This window comes from Lagenorhynchus albirostris, chromosome 1 (assembly GCF_949774975.1).
Source record: "Lagenorhynchus albirostris chromosome 1, mLagAlb1.1, whole genome shotgun sequence".
Classification (NCBI taxonomy): Eukaryota; Metazoa; Chordata; class Mammalia; order Artiodactyla; family Delphinidae; genus Lagenorhynchus; species Lagenorhynchus albirostris.
In genome coordinates this window covers 135,080,624-135,097,855 of record NC_083095.1, presented here as the reverse complement: position 1 = coordinate 135,097,855, position 17,232 = coordinate 135,080,624, and the positions used below count along the sequence as shown (strand labels likewise).

The window sequence follows — 17,232 nt, the reverse complement described above, 5'->3', positions numbered from 1 at the left end:
ATCTCTCTCTCTCTCCTCTCCCCCATATAGCCTTGCTTTTCTAAAGAAGAGTCTACGTTCTCTGCTTCCATTTCACTCTTTCCATTCCAAACTCAACCCGTTGCAGCCTGCTTTCAGACTCCACCACCTTCTGACACTGCTCTGGTTGCAGTCACCTGAGTCACCTGTTCCCTCCCCTGCCTCCATGAACCTCTCTGGAGCAGCTGGTACTGTTGGCCCATCCCTCCTTTTGTACAACGCTGTGCTCCTAGCTGGGAAGACATCCCCCTCTGCTTTTCCTCCTGCTTCCTTTGGCTCTCCCCTGCTCACCTGCCCCCTACACGCTGAGAGTTTCCAAGCTCCACCTCAGCCGTCTGCTCTTCCCTATCTGTGCCCTGTCCCGGGACATCTCACCCACACTCATGTCTTCAACTGTCCCCCGCATGCAACACCCACACCACTGTCTTCATCTCAGATCTCTCTCCAGAACTCTAGGACCACACTGCCCGCTGCCCGCTGCGTCCTGGATGCCCCAGACAACTCACACCCAACACATCCCAAACAGGACTGATCTCCTGCCCGTGTGCTCCCCTAGCAGCAAGTCAGACCACCAAGTGTACAATCCGGACACCAGGGAGTCACCCTGGTCCCTTCCATCTACTTCCCCTTCCCCTTCCCTGCCAGGCGTAGCTGGTCATACAATATGGTGAGGCCAACCTGGCTGTACAAGGAGAATCACCCTGAAGACTTGTCAAACAGAGCTCCCTGGGCCCTTCCCTGACTTACTGAATCCAAAGCTCCAGGGCCAGGCCTGGGAATCTGATTCCTAGAAAGCACCTCCAGGTTGCTGGGATGCCTGGCTCACGTCACAGACTGGCGATCAGGAACCACCATTCTCTAACCCGTCCCATTCCAGGCTCCACTGCCAATAGCACTTCTGCTCGCCCATGCAGGGCACAGCTTCCTCCCTGGGTGTCCGGCAATGTTTGCTCCATCTGACCGATCCTCCACAATGAAGCAGTGGCAAATTTACTTTCCCCAAAATGCCATGGGACCATGGCTCACCTCCGCTAAAACCCTTCTATGTGCCCCCCAGGAGCACTGCTTCGTGGCCGTGTGCACTTAGTGGAGTGACTTCTGCTCACCTATGTCACCTCCGGCCTCACGCCCTTCAGACAAGGCGCTCCAGCCACGCCAAAGGACACGTGGTCCCCAAACACGCAGCCCTGTTCTACAGCTCCTGGCTTTGCACATGTTCTTTCTGATCATACCCCCTCACTCCCTTAGCCTCTCTGGATAGAATATTCTTCTTCCTTTTTTTTTTTAGCTGTGTGTGCAGCTTGTGAGATCTTAGTTTCCCCACCAACGATCAAACCCAGGCCCCCTGCAGTGGAAGCGCGGAATCCTAACCACTGGACGGCCAGGGAATTCCCTTGATAGACTCTTAAGGCTCAAAACAGGCTGGGCTAAAAGCCTGCCTCATAGGCACTATTAGCCCATGTGGAGATTGCAGATTTTCTAGTTTTTTTCCCCCAGTTAAATGTTGGACCCTCAAGATAGGACCTGGATTTTGATTGGTCACTATTTCCAGGGCCCAACCCAGTTCCCAGCTCAGAAAGGGGGCTGGCAAGATTAATGAATGGAAGGGGGAAACGAGAGAAGGAATGAGAGAGGGCAGGGAGGCGCGGAGGATTTGGGGTGATTCTGCCGATCTGTCCTGAGTCCCAGGCCAAGAGTTAGATCTTTCCCCCCGGCAGGAGCCCTGCTCTGGATCCTCAGGCTGGGTCCGCAGAAATAACACAGTGGTCGGGTTTGTGCCGCCCTTTGGCTCTCGGGTTCCCCTAGTAGCCAGGCCAGTGATAGGAGCTGCCCTCGCCCACTCCATGTGACCATTCATAACGTTTGGGGCATCTGAGAAGTCTTAGCCCCTCCCGTCTGCCCTGGCCAGCTCTGAACTTCATTAACAAGGACAGTGGGTTCACAGGACCCCAGGACAATCTCACACTCTGATCTGGCCGTGCCCTCCCCTTCCTGGATCCTTCTCCCACCCTTGCTCTGTGCCTTGACAATGCACCAATGTCCTCCATCATACCAGCCCCAACCTGGGGGTGGGCCCCTTCATCTGACCCCTCTGGCCCCATCCTCTCTATTCCTTTACCATGAATTCCCCTCCTGCCTCTTTTCCTCTTTCCCCCTTTGCACACCTGCCAGTCACCCTTACAGCTTCCCCTATGGTCTTGACTCCCAGCGTTGCTGCCCTCCACTGTCCAGCTCCAGCCCCTCCCCAGCCTGGTCTGAAGATGGTGGAGGCCATGTTGCGGGGGAGAATTGGATGGGGGCAGAGGCTTGTGTTAGATGGATGGCACCCCTGTTTTGCCTCCTCACTGTACAGATACCAGACGCTCTCTAAAGTGGGTTGGATTCTGTGGCAGCCCTGTCCTCTGCCTCCCACACTCAGGACCAGGTACATAATCTGTGGATCCGGTGCAAAATGAAAATACAGGACCCCTTGCCCCCAAATGATTAAGAATTTCAAGATGGCAGTAGCAGATCATTGAACCAACCACTGGGCCCTTCCAAGTGCATGGCCCCGTGTGACTACATAGGTCTCACGTCCATAAAGCTGGCTCTGCCCACACCCCTTTCCAGCTGGTGATGGCTCCTCTCCCTTCTACTGTCCTCAGCTGCTTTCTAGGACAGCTCCTCAGGGCCTCAGGGCAGGAGCCCAGCCCCAGATACCTCCAAAGGTCCAGAGCCCTGTTCAGCAGGCACTCAGCACAGATTCCTACAGTCCCTCTGGAAATCTTCACACCTACACTACCTCTGGGCTGCAGGACACATACACCCTTCTCAAATCAGTGCTTATTGATTGAGCCCCACCTGGCTAAGCCTGTGGAAGAGAGGACAAGTTGATAAACGTTCAGTCCCTGCCCTCCAGGAGTTCAGTTTATAGCAGGATTAAAACTGAAAAAAGAGCAGGACCAAACACGGATTCTGTGGGTTCAGAGAAAAATAATCATATCTGATTAGGAAACGAATTTTCAAAAGAGACAGCATAAAGATGGACTTTCATGAGTGGGCAAGATTTTATTAATCCGAGGAGTAAAAGGGCATTCCAGGGAGAGGGCACAGCAGGGGCAAAGACTTGGAGGTGGGAAGATGCATGGCAGGTTCTAGAATCTTGAGTTATGTAGTTTGCCAAGGCATACTGATGGCCGAATAGTGGAAAGAGACTGGAAGGGAATTTTAGGGTCTGCTGTGGACAGCTCTAAGAGCTGCGGTGAAGTGTCTGTACTCCTGTACTTCCGTAGAGGAGACACTGAGGGGGCTTTAGCTATGGTGTGTATTTGGGATCAAAGGGAGAAGAGAGAAGACTTCCTCCACTTGGCCCTCCCAGCCTGCCTGCGGGCACAAAGTCTCACTTTTCTGCAAAACAGGCCGCTCCTACCCAGGGTTCTGGAGCTTATTCAGTCCACCCCTCTCGAACCGCAGTATGTCTGAGCTACCCGTAAGGGTACAGCAGCCTGGGCTCCCTCCCGCCCTACCAACGTGGAGGACCCACAATCTCGCGCGATGCTGGGTTCTGCGCAGCAGCGCCCAGACGGTGCTGGAGTGGTTTGAGGTTTTTTCGCCACTTGCTCCCATGGTCCTGTTTGTGGTGGTGGTGGTGGTGGTTGTGGTGGTGTTATGGAGGTTGGGGGGTTGGGGGGGTAAGAGGGGTGCGGAATAGGATCCCGGACTGGGAGTGGAGGCGACTGGGAGTGGGGAAAGGCTCTCAGCCCCTGGTGGACCCACTACCCACTTATTTTAACTTTATAGTGTGTATATTCTCAAACAAATGCAAAAGTAGAGGGAATGGTATAATGATTTTCCCAAGTCCCCTCCGCCTAGCTTCAACAATTTGCCCCTCTTGGCCAATCTTGTTTCAGCTAACCCTCTCCCACCACCCACTTTAAAGAAGGATGTGAGTAGCCTGGGGGTGGCAGAGGCGCCCCCCACCCACCCAGAGTTGTAGGAGAGCTGGTGCCAAGCCTGCACCACTGGAGACTGGAACGCCAAGGGGCAGAGTGGGGGCACGGTAGGGCTGGGAGCAGGGCTCACGCTGGGTAGGGGCCGCGGGGGGCGGGGGCGGTGCTGGCGGGGCGGTGCTTGGAGCAGCGCGGGGGTTGGGGGCGCTCTCCCGGAGACTCAAGGCGCGTGGGGCTGGGCGCAGAGCCGCAGTCTCCGCCTTGCAGCTTGGCGTGTGCCCGCTGCGCCGCAGCTGTCCGTGCCTGCCGCCACCTTCCCGCCGCCGCCGCCACTGCCAAGATGCCCAATTTCGCCGGCACCTGGAAGATGCGCAGCAGCGAGAATTTCGACGAGCTGCTCAAGGCTCTGGGTAAGCTGGCGCGGATGGCGTGCCCCGACGGGGAGTAGCAGCCGGCGGTGCCCCCGACCCGCAGAGGGTGGGCTTTAGGGACCAACACCAGGCAAGAGGGAGTCCCCGGTGCGATAGATTGGGGGCAAATTCCAAGGCACACCCCATCTAGAAGTGGCGAGTAGAGCCCGGGATCCGCGTATCCAGAGAGCGTTTGCTGGATGCTTGGCACTTTCCCCGACGGTTCGGCCTTTATCTCGTGCTAGCTAATCGCGAGGAGAGGTTATTACTGAAGTCCTAGGTGGGTCAGGGACTTTAAAACTGGCGACTCAGTTTGAGACCAGGCCCTACCACGAAATACACTGTGCTGCTCAGGGAAGGCCGCTTACCCTCTATGAGCCTCAGTTGCTCACCTCGGGGAAAAAAAAATCAGGGCGAGGGCAGGGGGAGGAATGAATCAGTTTTAAGGCCCCCATCTATATATAGCCAGAGGGTTTGAGAAGTGCCGGGCCAGTCCTGGGACGACTGGTGGGTGGCTAGTCCCCGTGAGTCGCACCCATTCTTCCCGGCGCAGGTGTGAACGCCATGCTGAGGAAAGTGGCCGTGGCGGCTGCATCCAAGCCGCACGTGGAGATCCGCCAGGACGGGGATCAGTTCTACATCAAGACATCCACCACGGTGCGCACGACTGAGATCAACTTCAAGGTCGGAGAAGGCTTTGAGGAGGAGACAGTGGACGGACGCAAGTGCAGGGTGAGGTCCCAGAGTCTGGGCAGCGTTCCCACGTCCCCGCTCCCTACCCGTGAACCGCTGCAGCCAGACGAACCCCCGGCTCCTTTTGCAGCCAGTGGCGCCCTTTCCTTGCGGGGCGTGTGCACCGGCTGTTTGAAGAGAGGATCTGTGCACCGCGTTGCCCTGGGCTCAAGAGAAAGGCCTACCCCAACCCCTCCCCAACCTCATCCCTAAGTCTCCTCCCGAGGTGCTAACAGCCGCGCCTAAAGCGCGGGCTCTGGGCTGCACCGCGTTCCTTGCAGGGGCTTCCGCAGCAGCGTTTTGCTGCGATCCTCAGCGCGAGCGCAGGAGGCGGGGAGCAGGAGGAGGTTTCAGGGCCACCAGGTTCCGTGGCCGCGAGGCTGCCACGTTTCCTGCCGCAGGTGGAGCGGCAGCTCTCGAGTCCCGCCCGCCCGGGTCCCTGGGCGCCCTGAGAATGCTCTGGATCCAGTTTCAGCAGTCTCGATGGCCCCGGGACCTCTCCCGCCCGCCCTCAGTTTGGTTTCTTAAAGGAAACGACGGAATCTTTCCAAAAGCAAGGCAGATTCTGCCTGGAAAATGGACTAAGTGCTCTCTCTTAGTCCTCAAGGGCAAGAATTCTGTATTTCTTTGTATATAGGTCCCAGGGTGGATGAACGGGTGGACTGAAGCAAGGGGTTGTAAATTCCTTTTTTAGATGGGCAAAAATTGCATTTGGTCGGTCTCTGGAGTAGAATGGAGGGTTGGCTCCTCATGGATTTTGAGGACAGATGGGAAAACAATTCGCTGCTGCTACCACTTAGTTTAAAAGTGACAAAATGTCTCCCTCCTCTCCCCAAGGTTTAAAGAAAGAACGAATAACATTCCAGAGAGTGAGAAATTGTTTTTCACCTTTCCTGAGTGGTGCCTGTCTGATCTAGAGTGGGACTCTCTGGGCATGGGGTTTGGGAGGACACAGAGTCACAGACCCCCAGGAGCACGCTGTCCCACAAAGCAATATTTGGCCCCCAGATTAGCACAGCCTGAAAATGATGTCCGGGCTCGGAGCTGGCAGGATTGGAGCCCCAGCCACTGCACCGTTTATAAAAACAAAAGAGCAGGACAGCTTAGAGGGAAGGTCTGGGAGTCTTAAGGTAGAAGCCCTGGCGATAGGCAGGACTCAATTTGGGGACATCCAATGGTGACTACTGCCAGAGACAGTAATTCTGGTTAAAAAAGAAAAATCAAAGGTTCACGCGACAGCCTGGAGAGTGGGGCTTTATCCCTGCCCTGCCTAGTGAATGTGTCCCATGTGTTAGTTAAAAAGCAAGTATGTGCACATTCAGTACAGCCTCGGAACCCAGCTGTTCAGCATTTTGCTTTGTGCAGACGCTGGGGAAAACTGCAGGGAATCCCTCCTTTTGCCTCCTACCTACAACAGAATGAAGACCCTTCAGACTTAAAAATTTTTTTTTCTAGAGACATGTAACCTGGAAAGTGGCTGTGTTTTTATCCTCAGAGTCAGAGACACTCAGGTTTATCAGAGCAGGCTGTGTGCTGCGTCTGATGAGTGCAAACAGAAAGGAAGGCATTATCCCCCAATCCATGCAAGGAACAGAGCTCCTGATCTGCTGACTACAGATGTGGTTACAAATATGGTGTCTTTACCATTCTAAAATTTTGTACTTCTGATATGAGGAGCTTCTTGCCTTGAATAGCCAAATTGCTTGAAGGGATCGTCCATTTTGACATAAATGAATCATTGCGTGCCCTCAGTTTTACTCCTGGAGGTGTAAAATGTGCCTGAGGCTTTGCTGCTTCGGTGAGTGTGTGTGTGTGTGTGTGTGTACTTGTGTAATACAAGGTATATTTATACCCCATAAAATCCGCGGTCAGCCCTCTGAATTTAGGCTCGATACAGCACAGCACAGAAGGTTCTGAGCCCTGCTGACAGGGACCATGTGTTGCTTCTCTGCACAGCAGTTATTCTCCCATGCTCATTGTTGTCTCTGCTCCCACTGCCAAGAGTGTAATTAACGTCACTAATGGTTTTCCTGCCTGCAGAGTTTAGCCACTTGGGAGAATGAGAACAAGATCCACTGCACACAAACTCTCCTCGAGGGGGACGGCCCCAAAACCTACTGGACCCGCGAGCTGGCCAACGACGAGCTCATCCTGGTGAGCGAGGCCCCTTGACCCTGAAACAAGCCCTCAGTTCTCCAGATGTTGCCTGTGGCGGGCCCCAAGATCATCATCTTCACTCATCCATTCAGGGAGAGACACTCTTTGCCCTGGGTTAAAATGTGAGCGGAAAGCTTGAGATGACAGTTTAGGTCAGAGGAAATCATTGTTAGATGGTTGGCAGGAGAGAGGAGTGGCTCAGAGGGCAGAGCAGGGCCTAGAGACAGGCTGCCTCGCCGGCCTCTGTACAAACCCATGCATCCCTGTGGTGACTCGCTGACTTGCTTAAGCCGGCCTCCCCTCCAGCCGGGCTCCGAATGCTTGGGCTCTGGGAGGTCCCAGCGTTCACTCTGCAGAAGGGATTCCCCCCACCGCCCCACCCCCTCCTCATTCCCCATTTTGCTGCCTGGGAAAGATTTCAGAAATTTTAGTATGCCTGCACTGAGAGCCTTAAAGAACATTTTTACCCCCGGACTTATAAACTCCAATGGCCTTCGGGAGCCAGACAAGTATAGTGATGCTAATTTGGGGCAGTCACAGTGTTAACACGATGTGGAGGGTGGGGCCTTTAGAACTGAGGAGGGTGGACTCTACCTTAAAGGTAATCAGATCGAAACATTTTAAACATCCCTGGCCACACAAAATATACCTGGTGAGGCCAAGTTAGAAACCCCTGTAGTTTAATCACACACCTCCTCCCCCTTTATTTAGGTACGGGGCAAAGAAGACAAAGGAAAGGACACCTCCCTGCCACTCTCCCTTTGTGTTTCAGAACAGACCAAGCTTTCCTTGTAATACCCTTCCCCGTCCCCGCAACGCCCCCACTAGAAAAGGGGAACGCTGTTGTAGGTAACCAGGAAATGATATCCTTTGTTCTCCATCAGACCTGTTGTTAACATCTCCACTCAAAGACTGCCTGCCTGCCCCACCCTAGCAAGTGTCACCCTGAAATGTCGGAAAAGGAGGTGGCAAGGAATGCTAGGACAGGACTCGCTGTGTGACCTGGGCATGGCCCTTCCCTCCCTGAGCTGTAAAATGAGGGGTTGGGCTAAAGTTTGATCCCTGAGGTCTCTCTCAGCCCTGAAATTACGTGTTTATTCTGCAAGAGGACCCTAAATTGAACTGTCTCTATTACTTTAACGGAGGCTGCTTGATCTCACTCGCTCTCTCCCCTTGTCCTTCCCTGAGATGATTTCACATACTTTCTTTCATGAGAAGGGACTGGCTTCATTTGCAATCTGGTTCATGTTGTTTCAAGGACAGGAATAGTTGATGGGGTTGGGGGAGCAATTTGAGGCTGAGACATGGAAATTTAGGAGGAAAAGGCACATATGGTTCATTGGTCCAGGGATAGAAAATAGGGAGATGATTTTAGAGCTCTTGAGTGTAGCTAAGGGTTAAGTAGGCTCCGTGTGGTCCGTGAGAAAGTGTGATTTTATTAATCTCAGTAGTATCTGAGCAGCCAGCGCATGGGCCCAATTCTGCTAGGAGAGCTCCACCACTTCCAAGTCTCCCACTACAGCTCCACCCGTGCATCCTTCCCTGGCTCAGCAGACGCACATATGAGCCTCAAAGGGCGGATTCATTCTTGGCATTTGGGTTCTAAAATGTGGGCTTTTGTTCCAAGGGTTATTATCATTAATAAATCCAAATGTAGGGAGATGCTGTCTCTGTATAACAAGAGGAAATTTATTCTAGTTCACTTAAATAAGCTCTCCCAGCACCCCCAGCTGTAAATTGCCTTCCTTTGAAAATTGAGTGTAGTCCCTTAAATGACTCGGGCACATTATATGAGAGTTTCTTTCAGGAACCTCTGAGCATAGTTTGCAGGCTGAGAAGGACATTTCAAATGTGATTGGAAATGTAGCGATTTCTTCTTGTTGCGTGAAGCCATTTGTTGGCCTGGGGGAGGTGTCGGTCATTCCAGCACAGGTATAGAGTCCAATCCCCAAACGCTGGCCTTCCACGTGACACTCCATGGCCATAGAGCTGGAAGAGCTTCAGAAAACTGACAAGGTTCTGAGCGGTCTGGACATCTGAGAGGTGAATTTCCAAGGGAACCCCTGCTTCACCCTGCCCCAGCACCCAGCATCATCTGCATTCCTCACTAATAAGGAAAGGGAATAGGGCAGAGAAGGTGTCCAGAGCAGGTACAGCTGTGCTGGTGTGATCAGAAGTTCCCTACTTAGAAAAGAGGCTGGTGATGGGCATTTGCTTCCTTCATAATCACTGATGACTAGTATTTCCCTAAAACACACATGTTTGAATAGCGTCCCAACTCATGTTCCCTGAGAGCATCTCATGGTCAACTGAGGGACCCAGGGGAAGATCCAAGTATATTCAAGCTCTGAGTTCAGGGCTCTTAACCTCAGGCCCCTTTGACAATCTGAAAGATAGGGACCCTCCCACAGAAAAATGTACGTCTGCAAACAAACATATCTACGTCAGTCTACAGAGTGGGGAAATTCTGTTTGGGTTTTTTTTTTTAATTTTGTGGGTTTTTTAACATACATATTGCTTTGTCTATTCCAATTGCCTGTGAGAGACCTCTGAGAGCAGGCCTATGAATAATTGCTAGTTTTTGGAAGAGTTGAGACAGCTTACTTACAGTGATATCATTTCAGAGGCCAGAAGAAAGCCGTGCTCCTCCATTCGTGGAATGATTTGTGTCCTCCCCACAGCAAACAAACAAACAGTCACAGAATAGTAGCTGGAAAGAGCTGTGGGATCTTGTTCAATTGCACCCCTCCCCTCAACTCCCTCCCCCCTCCATTCCCAAACTGTCCAAGAGACAAGAGCAGTGCCCCAGCTCACCCAGCTGTGAGTTGCAGAGCTGGGTCTGGATGCCAATGACACTGTGCTTTTGCAGTTGAGACCATGTTTCTAGCTTGCAGGTAACCTGAGTATTACTTATACATCACAGGTGTCTCCCAGGCTTGACAGTTGCTTCCTGGAAGGTACTTCTACACCCTCCCTGAAGCTATCCCACCTGGCTGGTCAGTGCTGAACTCCAGGGCTCCAGCTGCCCAAGCCCCTTGCTCTCTTGAAGTCACTTGAAAAGAGACAGAACCACTTCAGAAATGTCCAATATGGCATACTCCCCGCCACCCACTTCAGTTTAATTTAAAAAACCAAAGCCAGGAAACTTACATTTTTTATGTCAGCATTCCCAGGTTCCAGAAGTAGTGGAAAATTGCATACAACGTAATTCTATACCCCTGTTGCCTCTCTGCCAATACAGAGTGTAAGGGAGGGAAAAAAAAAAGAAAAGAAGAAAGAAAGAAAGAAAAAAAACCCTTAGGGCTGAACATGAGTGCACCGCACAGGAAATTGAATGTCTGTTACAGAGTTTTTAACAGGGCAGTAAGTGGCCTTATTAGCGATCTGCTTTAAACATTTTTGCACAGACATCTGCACTGATTGGTTTTCCTTCTCTGCAGACGTTCGGCGCCGATGATGTGGTCTGCACGAGGATTTATGTTCGGGAGTGAAGGCGGCTGGCTTGCTCCGGCTTTGGGGGTGGATTCATGTTCCCCCGAGGAATGTCATAGTTCTGAGCTGCCAGTGGACCTCCTCTTCCCCAGTATCAACATTAGGTGATCCTGTTTTCCCCACGATAATGCTGTAGTGTTTCCCCCCAAGGCTTCGTGCCTCTGTGTCCCTGGTGCTCCATAGTTTGGCATCTCTATGGTTTCATCAGCCATTAAACTGGTTGTACACACCTCAAGGCTTTCTCCTTCTTTGGACTGACTCTTCGGTTTCCACACAAGGTCATGGTGTACCTGTTGACCCCAGCACTGCATTGGTCTGTGTAGTGATTTCTGCTTCAGCCTGCTGCCCAGGTGCAGTGCTTGGAGCATACGGCAGGGGTTGTGAGCTGGGCTTCCTCTGACAGGATTCACACTGCAGATCCAGGTGTGTCTGGATCTCACAGTGTTGTTTTTTAATTGAATTAGCTGATATATTGGTGGTTCCCAGCAGGAAAGGGAGGGCATATTCAGAAGGGTTAACTGAGGAGAGCTCAGAATGAAGGGACTATTTGCACAGGCATTTACATGGACGGGATGAAGAGAACCAACAAAGGATGGTGAGACACTCAGAGACAAGCAGCAGGGAACCGGTACTCCCCTAGACAGAGGAATAGAGGGGTCACCAGACCACAAGAGCTATAGCCTGGGAAAGAGACCACCACCCTGTAGGAGCTGTGGCAGTACACAGAGGAATGTGATCACTGCCAAAACAATGGCCCCAGTATGTGGGTAGATGGAGGTTCAGAGGGTCGGGGGAGAGTCTCTGGCTTGCAACAAGGGCGTTAAATATCCTGACCTCCCAATTTTCAATCTCTGATCTATCTGTTCTAACCACTGGCCAAACCCATCTGGAATCTAGAGGGCAAGAGAGTGGGGAGGGGGAGGGAGGGCGAGGGTGCTGCCCACAAGAGTCACCCTCCCAGGACATAGCCAGGAGAAGAATGGATCCCAACATGCAACAGGACAATGATCCACAGTCGCCAACTTTAGCATTTGAAAATTAGATTTTACATGAAAATCTGGACTTCTCTTTCCTTAGGAGAAAAATTGGGAAAATCTGGCATCTCTCATGGGGCCACAGGTGGCTTGGCAGCGTCCCCCTTTTTAAGTGGAACTTACACCCTCTGCCTCCCCATGGGCCCCACCATGGCCCCTGCCCTCCTTTACATTGACTGCCCAGCTTCTTGGGCGTTTCTCCTTGCCATCCTAGGCACAAGGGTTCTTGGCAAAGCCAGGCCAGAGTTGGCTGATCAACAGTGTTTGGGCATGGATGAAGCCAGAAGACAGGGACCCTTAAAGAGCTCACACCTAAGCTGATGGAGCCGACACCTAAGGCCCAGGTGCCACCACCTGAGTGTAAATGAGGACACCTTTACCTGACTTCTCACACCTCTGCAGCCCAGAACCCTACTTTGCTCATGGGGGACCTCAGCCTCCTCTCAAAGACTCTATTGCTTACATCTAAGAGGAGTTGTCTGATGACTTCTTGGAGGAAAGGGGCTGGAGTAGGACCCCCTAAGGAAGGGGAGGACCTGGGCTGCCATGCAGCACCACTGGTTCACTTAGACTCAGAACATAGTCCGTAGCCTGTTTCTCTTGAATCCTGTTCCTTCTTCATTTTCCAGAGGAAAAGGCACAGTGTTTCTTATTCCCTCTTGGCACACTGCTCATGGGACCTTCACGTTCCATGGAACCCAGTATGGGAATCGCTGCTATAAACTTCAACCTTAAAATATTTGTGTGTACACACATTGCATATGATATATAATATACACATACATGTAGGATGAACACCTACACAAAATATCACTGTCATCAGAACAGTCTCACTAGAATGCTGCTCTAAACACGTCACTCCCCTGCTCAGTAATCCCCATGGTCGGAAACAGAAAGGTCAAACTCTGGCCTGGACTTCAAGCCCTCCAGGACTTGGCCTCACCAGGTAAAACAGAAAGAATGAGGGCTTTGGTGTCTGTCAGACCTGGCTCCAACTCCTGGCCGCACCTTTAGTTTACAAGCGCTAGAAACCCAGCCCCAACCAGCCCCAACAAAGAAGAACGTACGCTGCTACAACGGCTGGACCTTGGAAATATTGTGCTAAGTGTAAGAAGCCAGTCACAAAGGACCACATAGTGTATGATTCCATTTATATGAAATGTCCAGAACAGATAAATCCATAGAGACAGAAAGTAGATTGGTGGTTGCCTAAGGCTGGGGGTGTTGGGGGGAAAAGGGAGTAAAGAGTTTCTTTGGGGGGTGAAGAAAATGTTCTAAAATTGATGTGGTAATAGTTGCACAACTGTACAAATACACTAAAAACCACTGAATTATACATTTTAAATAGATGAATTGTGTGTAATGTGAATTATATCTTAATAAAGCTTTTTTTTTTTTTTTTTTTTAAGGAATGTGCTGACCTCCCTGGTTGTGAGGAATGCTAGGGAAGCTCTCAGGACTCAAGCAAAAGCTGCAGGAGCTGGGCCTTAGGGCCTAGAATCTGAGGCAGAGCCCCTTCCATACCTCTCCCTCCATCTCTTACTCCATTTTGATTTCCTTACAGAACTGGTTCAGGTCACATGACCACCCCTGGACCAATCACAACTGAGGGGAATAGGTTACAATGATTGGTCAGGCCTGAGTCATATGACCTCTCCTGGGCTAGTGGGCAAAACTGTTAGAAAAGGGAGAATAGGGGAAAATGAACTGGTAGGCAGGAACTGTGATTAAGCTATCCTCCATGCTGGCTAGCAAACCTTGGGTAAATTATTCAACCACTTTGAGCCTTGGCCCCTTGCTATTGTAAAATGAGGACAATAAAATCCACTTGGCCTGGTTGGTGTGGAGATGAAAGGAGTTAAGGTTTGTAAAGTACCAAGAGCTTTATAGAGTCCTACATAATCCTTGCCATCCAGCCGCATGGGTCCAGACCCTGATCCCACTCCTCTGAGCCTCTCAAATCTTTTTTATTTTGAAGGCCAGCACCCACCTCCTTTAGGGCATCTTCTCTCCCTGTCTCTTGCCCCCACATTAGGCTCACAATTACAGACTGCTTTGTGCAGGCAGGGCTTCTATTGTGGTCCTGTGTTGTCATTCCACATCTCCTTGGTTTCTGACATTTTCCGCCAACCAGCCTGTGTGGTCCCGGAGTCCAGGAATGGTTGCTTAAACATCCCTGCTCCCCCCCGCCCCCCCACCCGCACCGCCGACTCTACCCTAGCCCTCCACAGGGCTTGGCAAATGGAGATTACTCTGTAAACATGTGCTGATTATCTGACTGATGGAGGCCCAACATTTTTTTTACAAGATCCAAGCCTTCCTGAATGGATGTCCACAAGGAAAGGCAGACATACGGAGTAAACAGCAGTGCTCAACTCAAACACCATCCAACACCAACAGCAAGAGTTGTCTCTACCCTCAGGTAGATGGTATAATACACATACCATATTATATCTCAGAGGCAGGGGGGCAGAGATTACAAGACCCATTTAAAAGAAAAGGGTGAATAGTGCAGGAAACCCTGCTCAGGAGCAGGAAAACTTGGAAGAAGCAAACTTACTGATTGCCTGTCCCAACAGCTGTCCGAAACCCCTCTCTCCCTTGCCCACCTCCCACAGTATAGACTGGGAAAGTCAATGCTTATTCTCCCAGCTTGCATCGAGTTGAGTATGTGACCCAGTTCTGGCCAATGAAACATAAATGGAAGTCTTCTAGGGGGCTTCTGAGAAAGACTTTTTCTTCCTGATAAAAGAGGAGAGACTGAGAAGGTAACTTCTCCTTACTGCCTCTAATATGGTGTGAGATTGTGATGCCTGGAGCTGGTGTAACCATTTTACAACCACGAGGAAAAGAGATGCCAGCTCAGAGTCACTGAGATAATACAGCCCCTAATTTGGATGTACTGCTATGTGATTAAAAAAAAAAGCCCCTGTTTGCTCAAGCCCGTTATTCAGTGGCTTCCATACTTGCAAGTAAAAGCATTGCTAACTGATACATGGAAAGAAGGACAGGGGTCTGTCTGACTTGCAGATTTCTAGGAAGCCTTGTCTTGATGATGACCACCAGTGCTGTGGAACTGGACAATGTGTCATCTTGCTCAAAGGAATAAATAATGTCAAAATATTCTATGGGGGCTTCCCTGGTGGCACAGTGGTTAAGAATCCACCTGCCAATGCAGGGGACACAGGTTTGAGCCTTGGTCCAGGAAGATCCCACATGCCACAGAGCAACTAAGCCCGTGCGCCACAACCCCTGAGCCTGCACTCTAGAGCCCTCGAGCCACAACTACTGAGCCCGCGTGCTACAACTACTGAAGCCTGAGCGCCTAGGGCCCGTGCTCTGCAACAAGAGAAGCCACCACAATGAGAAGCCCGCGCACCGTGACGAATAGTGGCCCCCGCTCACCGCAACTAGAGAAAGCCCATGCAGCAACGAAGACCCAATGCAGCCAAAATATAAATAAATTTTTAAAAATTCTATGGAAGTTAAGACCCCATGCATATTATAACATCTTTCTCAAGTCCCTTTTACTTCAGTCCCTTCTCCTCCTCATGACAGCCAACATTTCCACAAGTAAACAGCGGATATTATCCAAGAAAATGTAGGGCAGCCAACCTACAGATGCAACCTTCGCGCCACCAACCTAACACCTCCCACCCCTTTCACAGACATCTGTCCTCTAAGAATACACTCCAGGGCTCTCCCCTCCTTTACTGTAACTGCCCATTTGTGTCAGGAAAGTCCTTAGATCTTGTCAAAAACATCCCTTGCCTCTATATCTGCCCTCCCCAATGTCCAGCAAACACTCTGCACTAAGATAAAAGAAATGCAGTATGTCACTGGGTGAAAAATTAATCTTCACAAAGTTTCACGAGGGTCAGATAAATGTAGGTCAGAGTAGAGTTGAAATCTTCTCTGACTGAAAACCCTTAAATTGGATGGACAGTTGTGCTTATCCCAACCCATCAGAGCCCCATCACTTGTAAGCACACTCAACCGTGAAGAGATGGAACTCAGAGAGGGGAAATGATTTGCCCAGGGTCATCACTTTAGGTGCTCATCAAGATCAGGGAGACTTCCTTCTCTGGATTGAGGTTTGTTTTGTTTGGGTTTTTTTTTAACTCTTTATTATAGAGAATTTCAAGGAAATTGAAAAATAATTCCTAATATCATCAAATATCCTGTGAGTGTTCAAGTTTTCCTGTCTCATAACTTTTTTTTTCCTATTTGTTCAAATCAGGATTGAAATATCCATACTTTGTGACTGGTTGATACATCTCTTAAGTCTCTTTGAATCTATAAGTTCCCCACTACCTCATTTTATTTTTTAATAGTATATTTGTTGGAGGAACAGGTTGTTTGTCTTGTAAAGTTTCCCATAGTCTGAATTTCGATGATTACATTTCCAGGGTGTTGTTTAACATGTTTTCTGTCTCCTTGCAAATTGGTAGATCAAAAAGCTCATTCACATTCAGGTTTGATTTTCTTGGCCAGAATACTGCAGCGGTGGTGGGTCTGCTGTACTTCCCTTAGAGGACTCGTGATGTCTGTTTGCCTCTCTTTCTGTGATCTTAGCAGCCATTGGTGATCATTGCCTAGATCCATGGTTTCACTAGAGGTTGAAACATGGGCCTATTCTAAATCTATCACTCTTTCTTCACTTATGAGCTGGAACATTTCCATTAAAAGATAATTTCTGGGCTTCCCTGGTGGCGCAGTGGTTGGGAGTCTGCCTGCCAATGCAAGGGACGCGGGTTCGTGCCCTGGTCCGGGAAGATCCCACATGCCGCAGAGCGGCTGGACCCGTGAGCCATGTCCACTGAGCCTGCCCCTCTGGAGCCTGTGCTCCACAACGGGAGAGGCCACAACAGTGAGAGGCCCGCGTACCACAAAAAACCCACAAAAAACAAAAAAAGATAATTTCTCTCATCAACTATGTGCTTATCATGAGGTATAGTTTATATAGGAAAAGCAGAATGAATTATTCTTTCCATGTATTTACTAGTTTTCAAACTAATGAATTGGTCCTCCTGGCATCCTTTAAAGATGACCAGTGTATTTTTGTTATTTTTTCTTTTTGAAAGTCACTATGAATTTGTGTATCGAAACATATTTGATGTGTTTTAATTCATTGCAGTTGCTATCCTTATAGGTGCTAAAGTGTCCTGTCTTTGACCAGTGGGAGCCTCTTCAATTTCCCTCTTGAGTCTTTCGGTAGGATCCTAGTCATCTTTGATAAATTCCTTGCCATTTGGTATGACAAGGTGCTCCAGGCTCATTTTGTACATTTCCTGCTCCAGACCTGGAATCAGCCATTTCTCCAAGGAGTCCAGTCCTTATAGGAGGCAATGATATGTATAAGCCACAATCTAGGAGCCAGGAGAGGGGTCCACTTCTGATTCTAAGATAGAAGCCAGAGTTCTATCTGGCCCAAGAAGCAGGTATCAGACAAAAGAGTTA

General features: G+C 50.2%; 1 protein-coding gene across 1 annotated transcript; it reads left to right on the top strand.

Moving 5' to 3' along the window:
* Positions 1 to 4,221: 4,221 nt before the first annotated feature.
* Positions 4,222 to 10,953, top strand: CRABP1 (cellular retinoic acid binding protein 1). Its single transcript, XM_060170257.1, has 4 exons — positions 4,222 to 4,357; positions 4,911 to 5,089; positions 7,130 to 7,243; positions 10,687 to 10,953. Exons 1-4 carry the CDS (start codon positions 4,288 to 4,290, stop codon positions 10,735 to 10,737), a joined length of 414 nt encoding a protein of 137 aa, XP_060026240.1. The 5' UTR covers positions 4,222 to 4,287; the 3' UTR covers positions 10,738 to 10,953.
* The last annotated feature ends 6,279 nt before the right edge of the window (positions 10,954 to 17,232 follow it).

What these genes read in the sequence shown, in the direction of transcription:
- CRABP1 (XM_060170257.1), top strand. Translation starts at nt 4,288, where the DNA reads ATGCCCAATTTCGCCGGCACCTGGAAGATGCGCAGCAGCGAGAATTTC. An exon ending in TGGACGGACGCAAGTGCAGG is followed by an intron (nt 5,090 to 7,129) that starts GTGAGGTCCCAG and finishes TCCTGCCTGCAG; the next exon opens with AGTTTAGCCACTTGGGAGAA. An exon ending in CCAACGACGAGCTCATCCTG is followed by an intron (nt 7,244 to 10,686) that starts GTGAGCGAGGCC and finishes CCTTCTCTGCAG; the next exon opens with ACGTTCGGCGCCGATGATGT.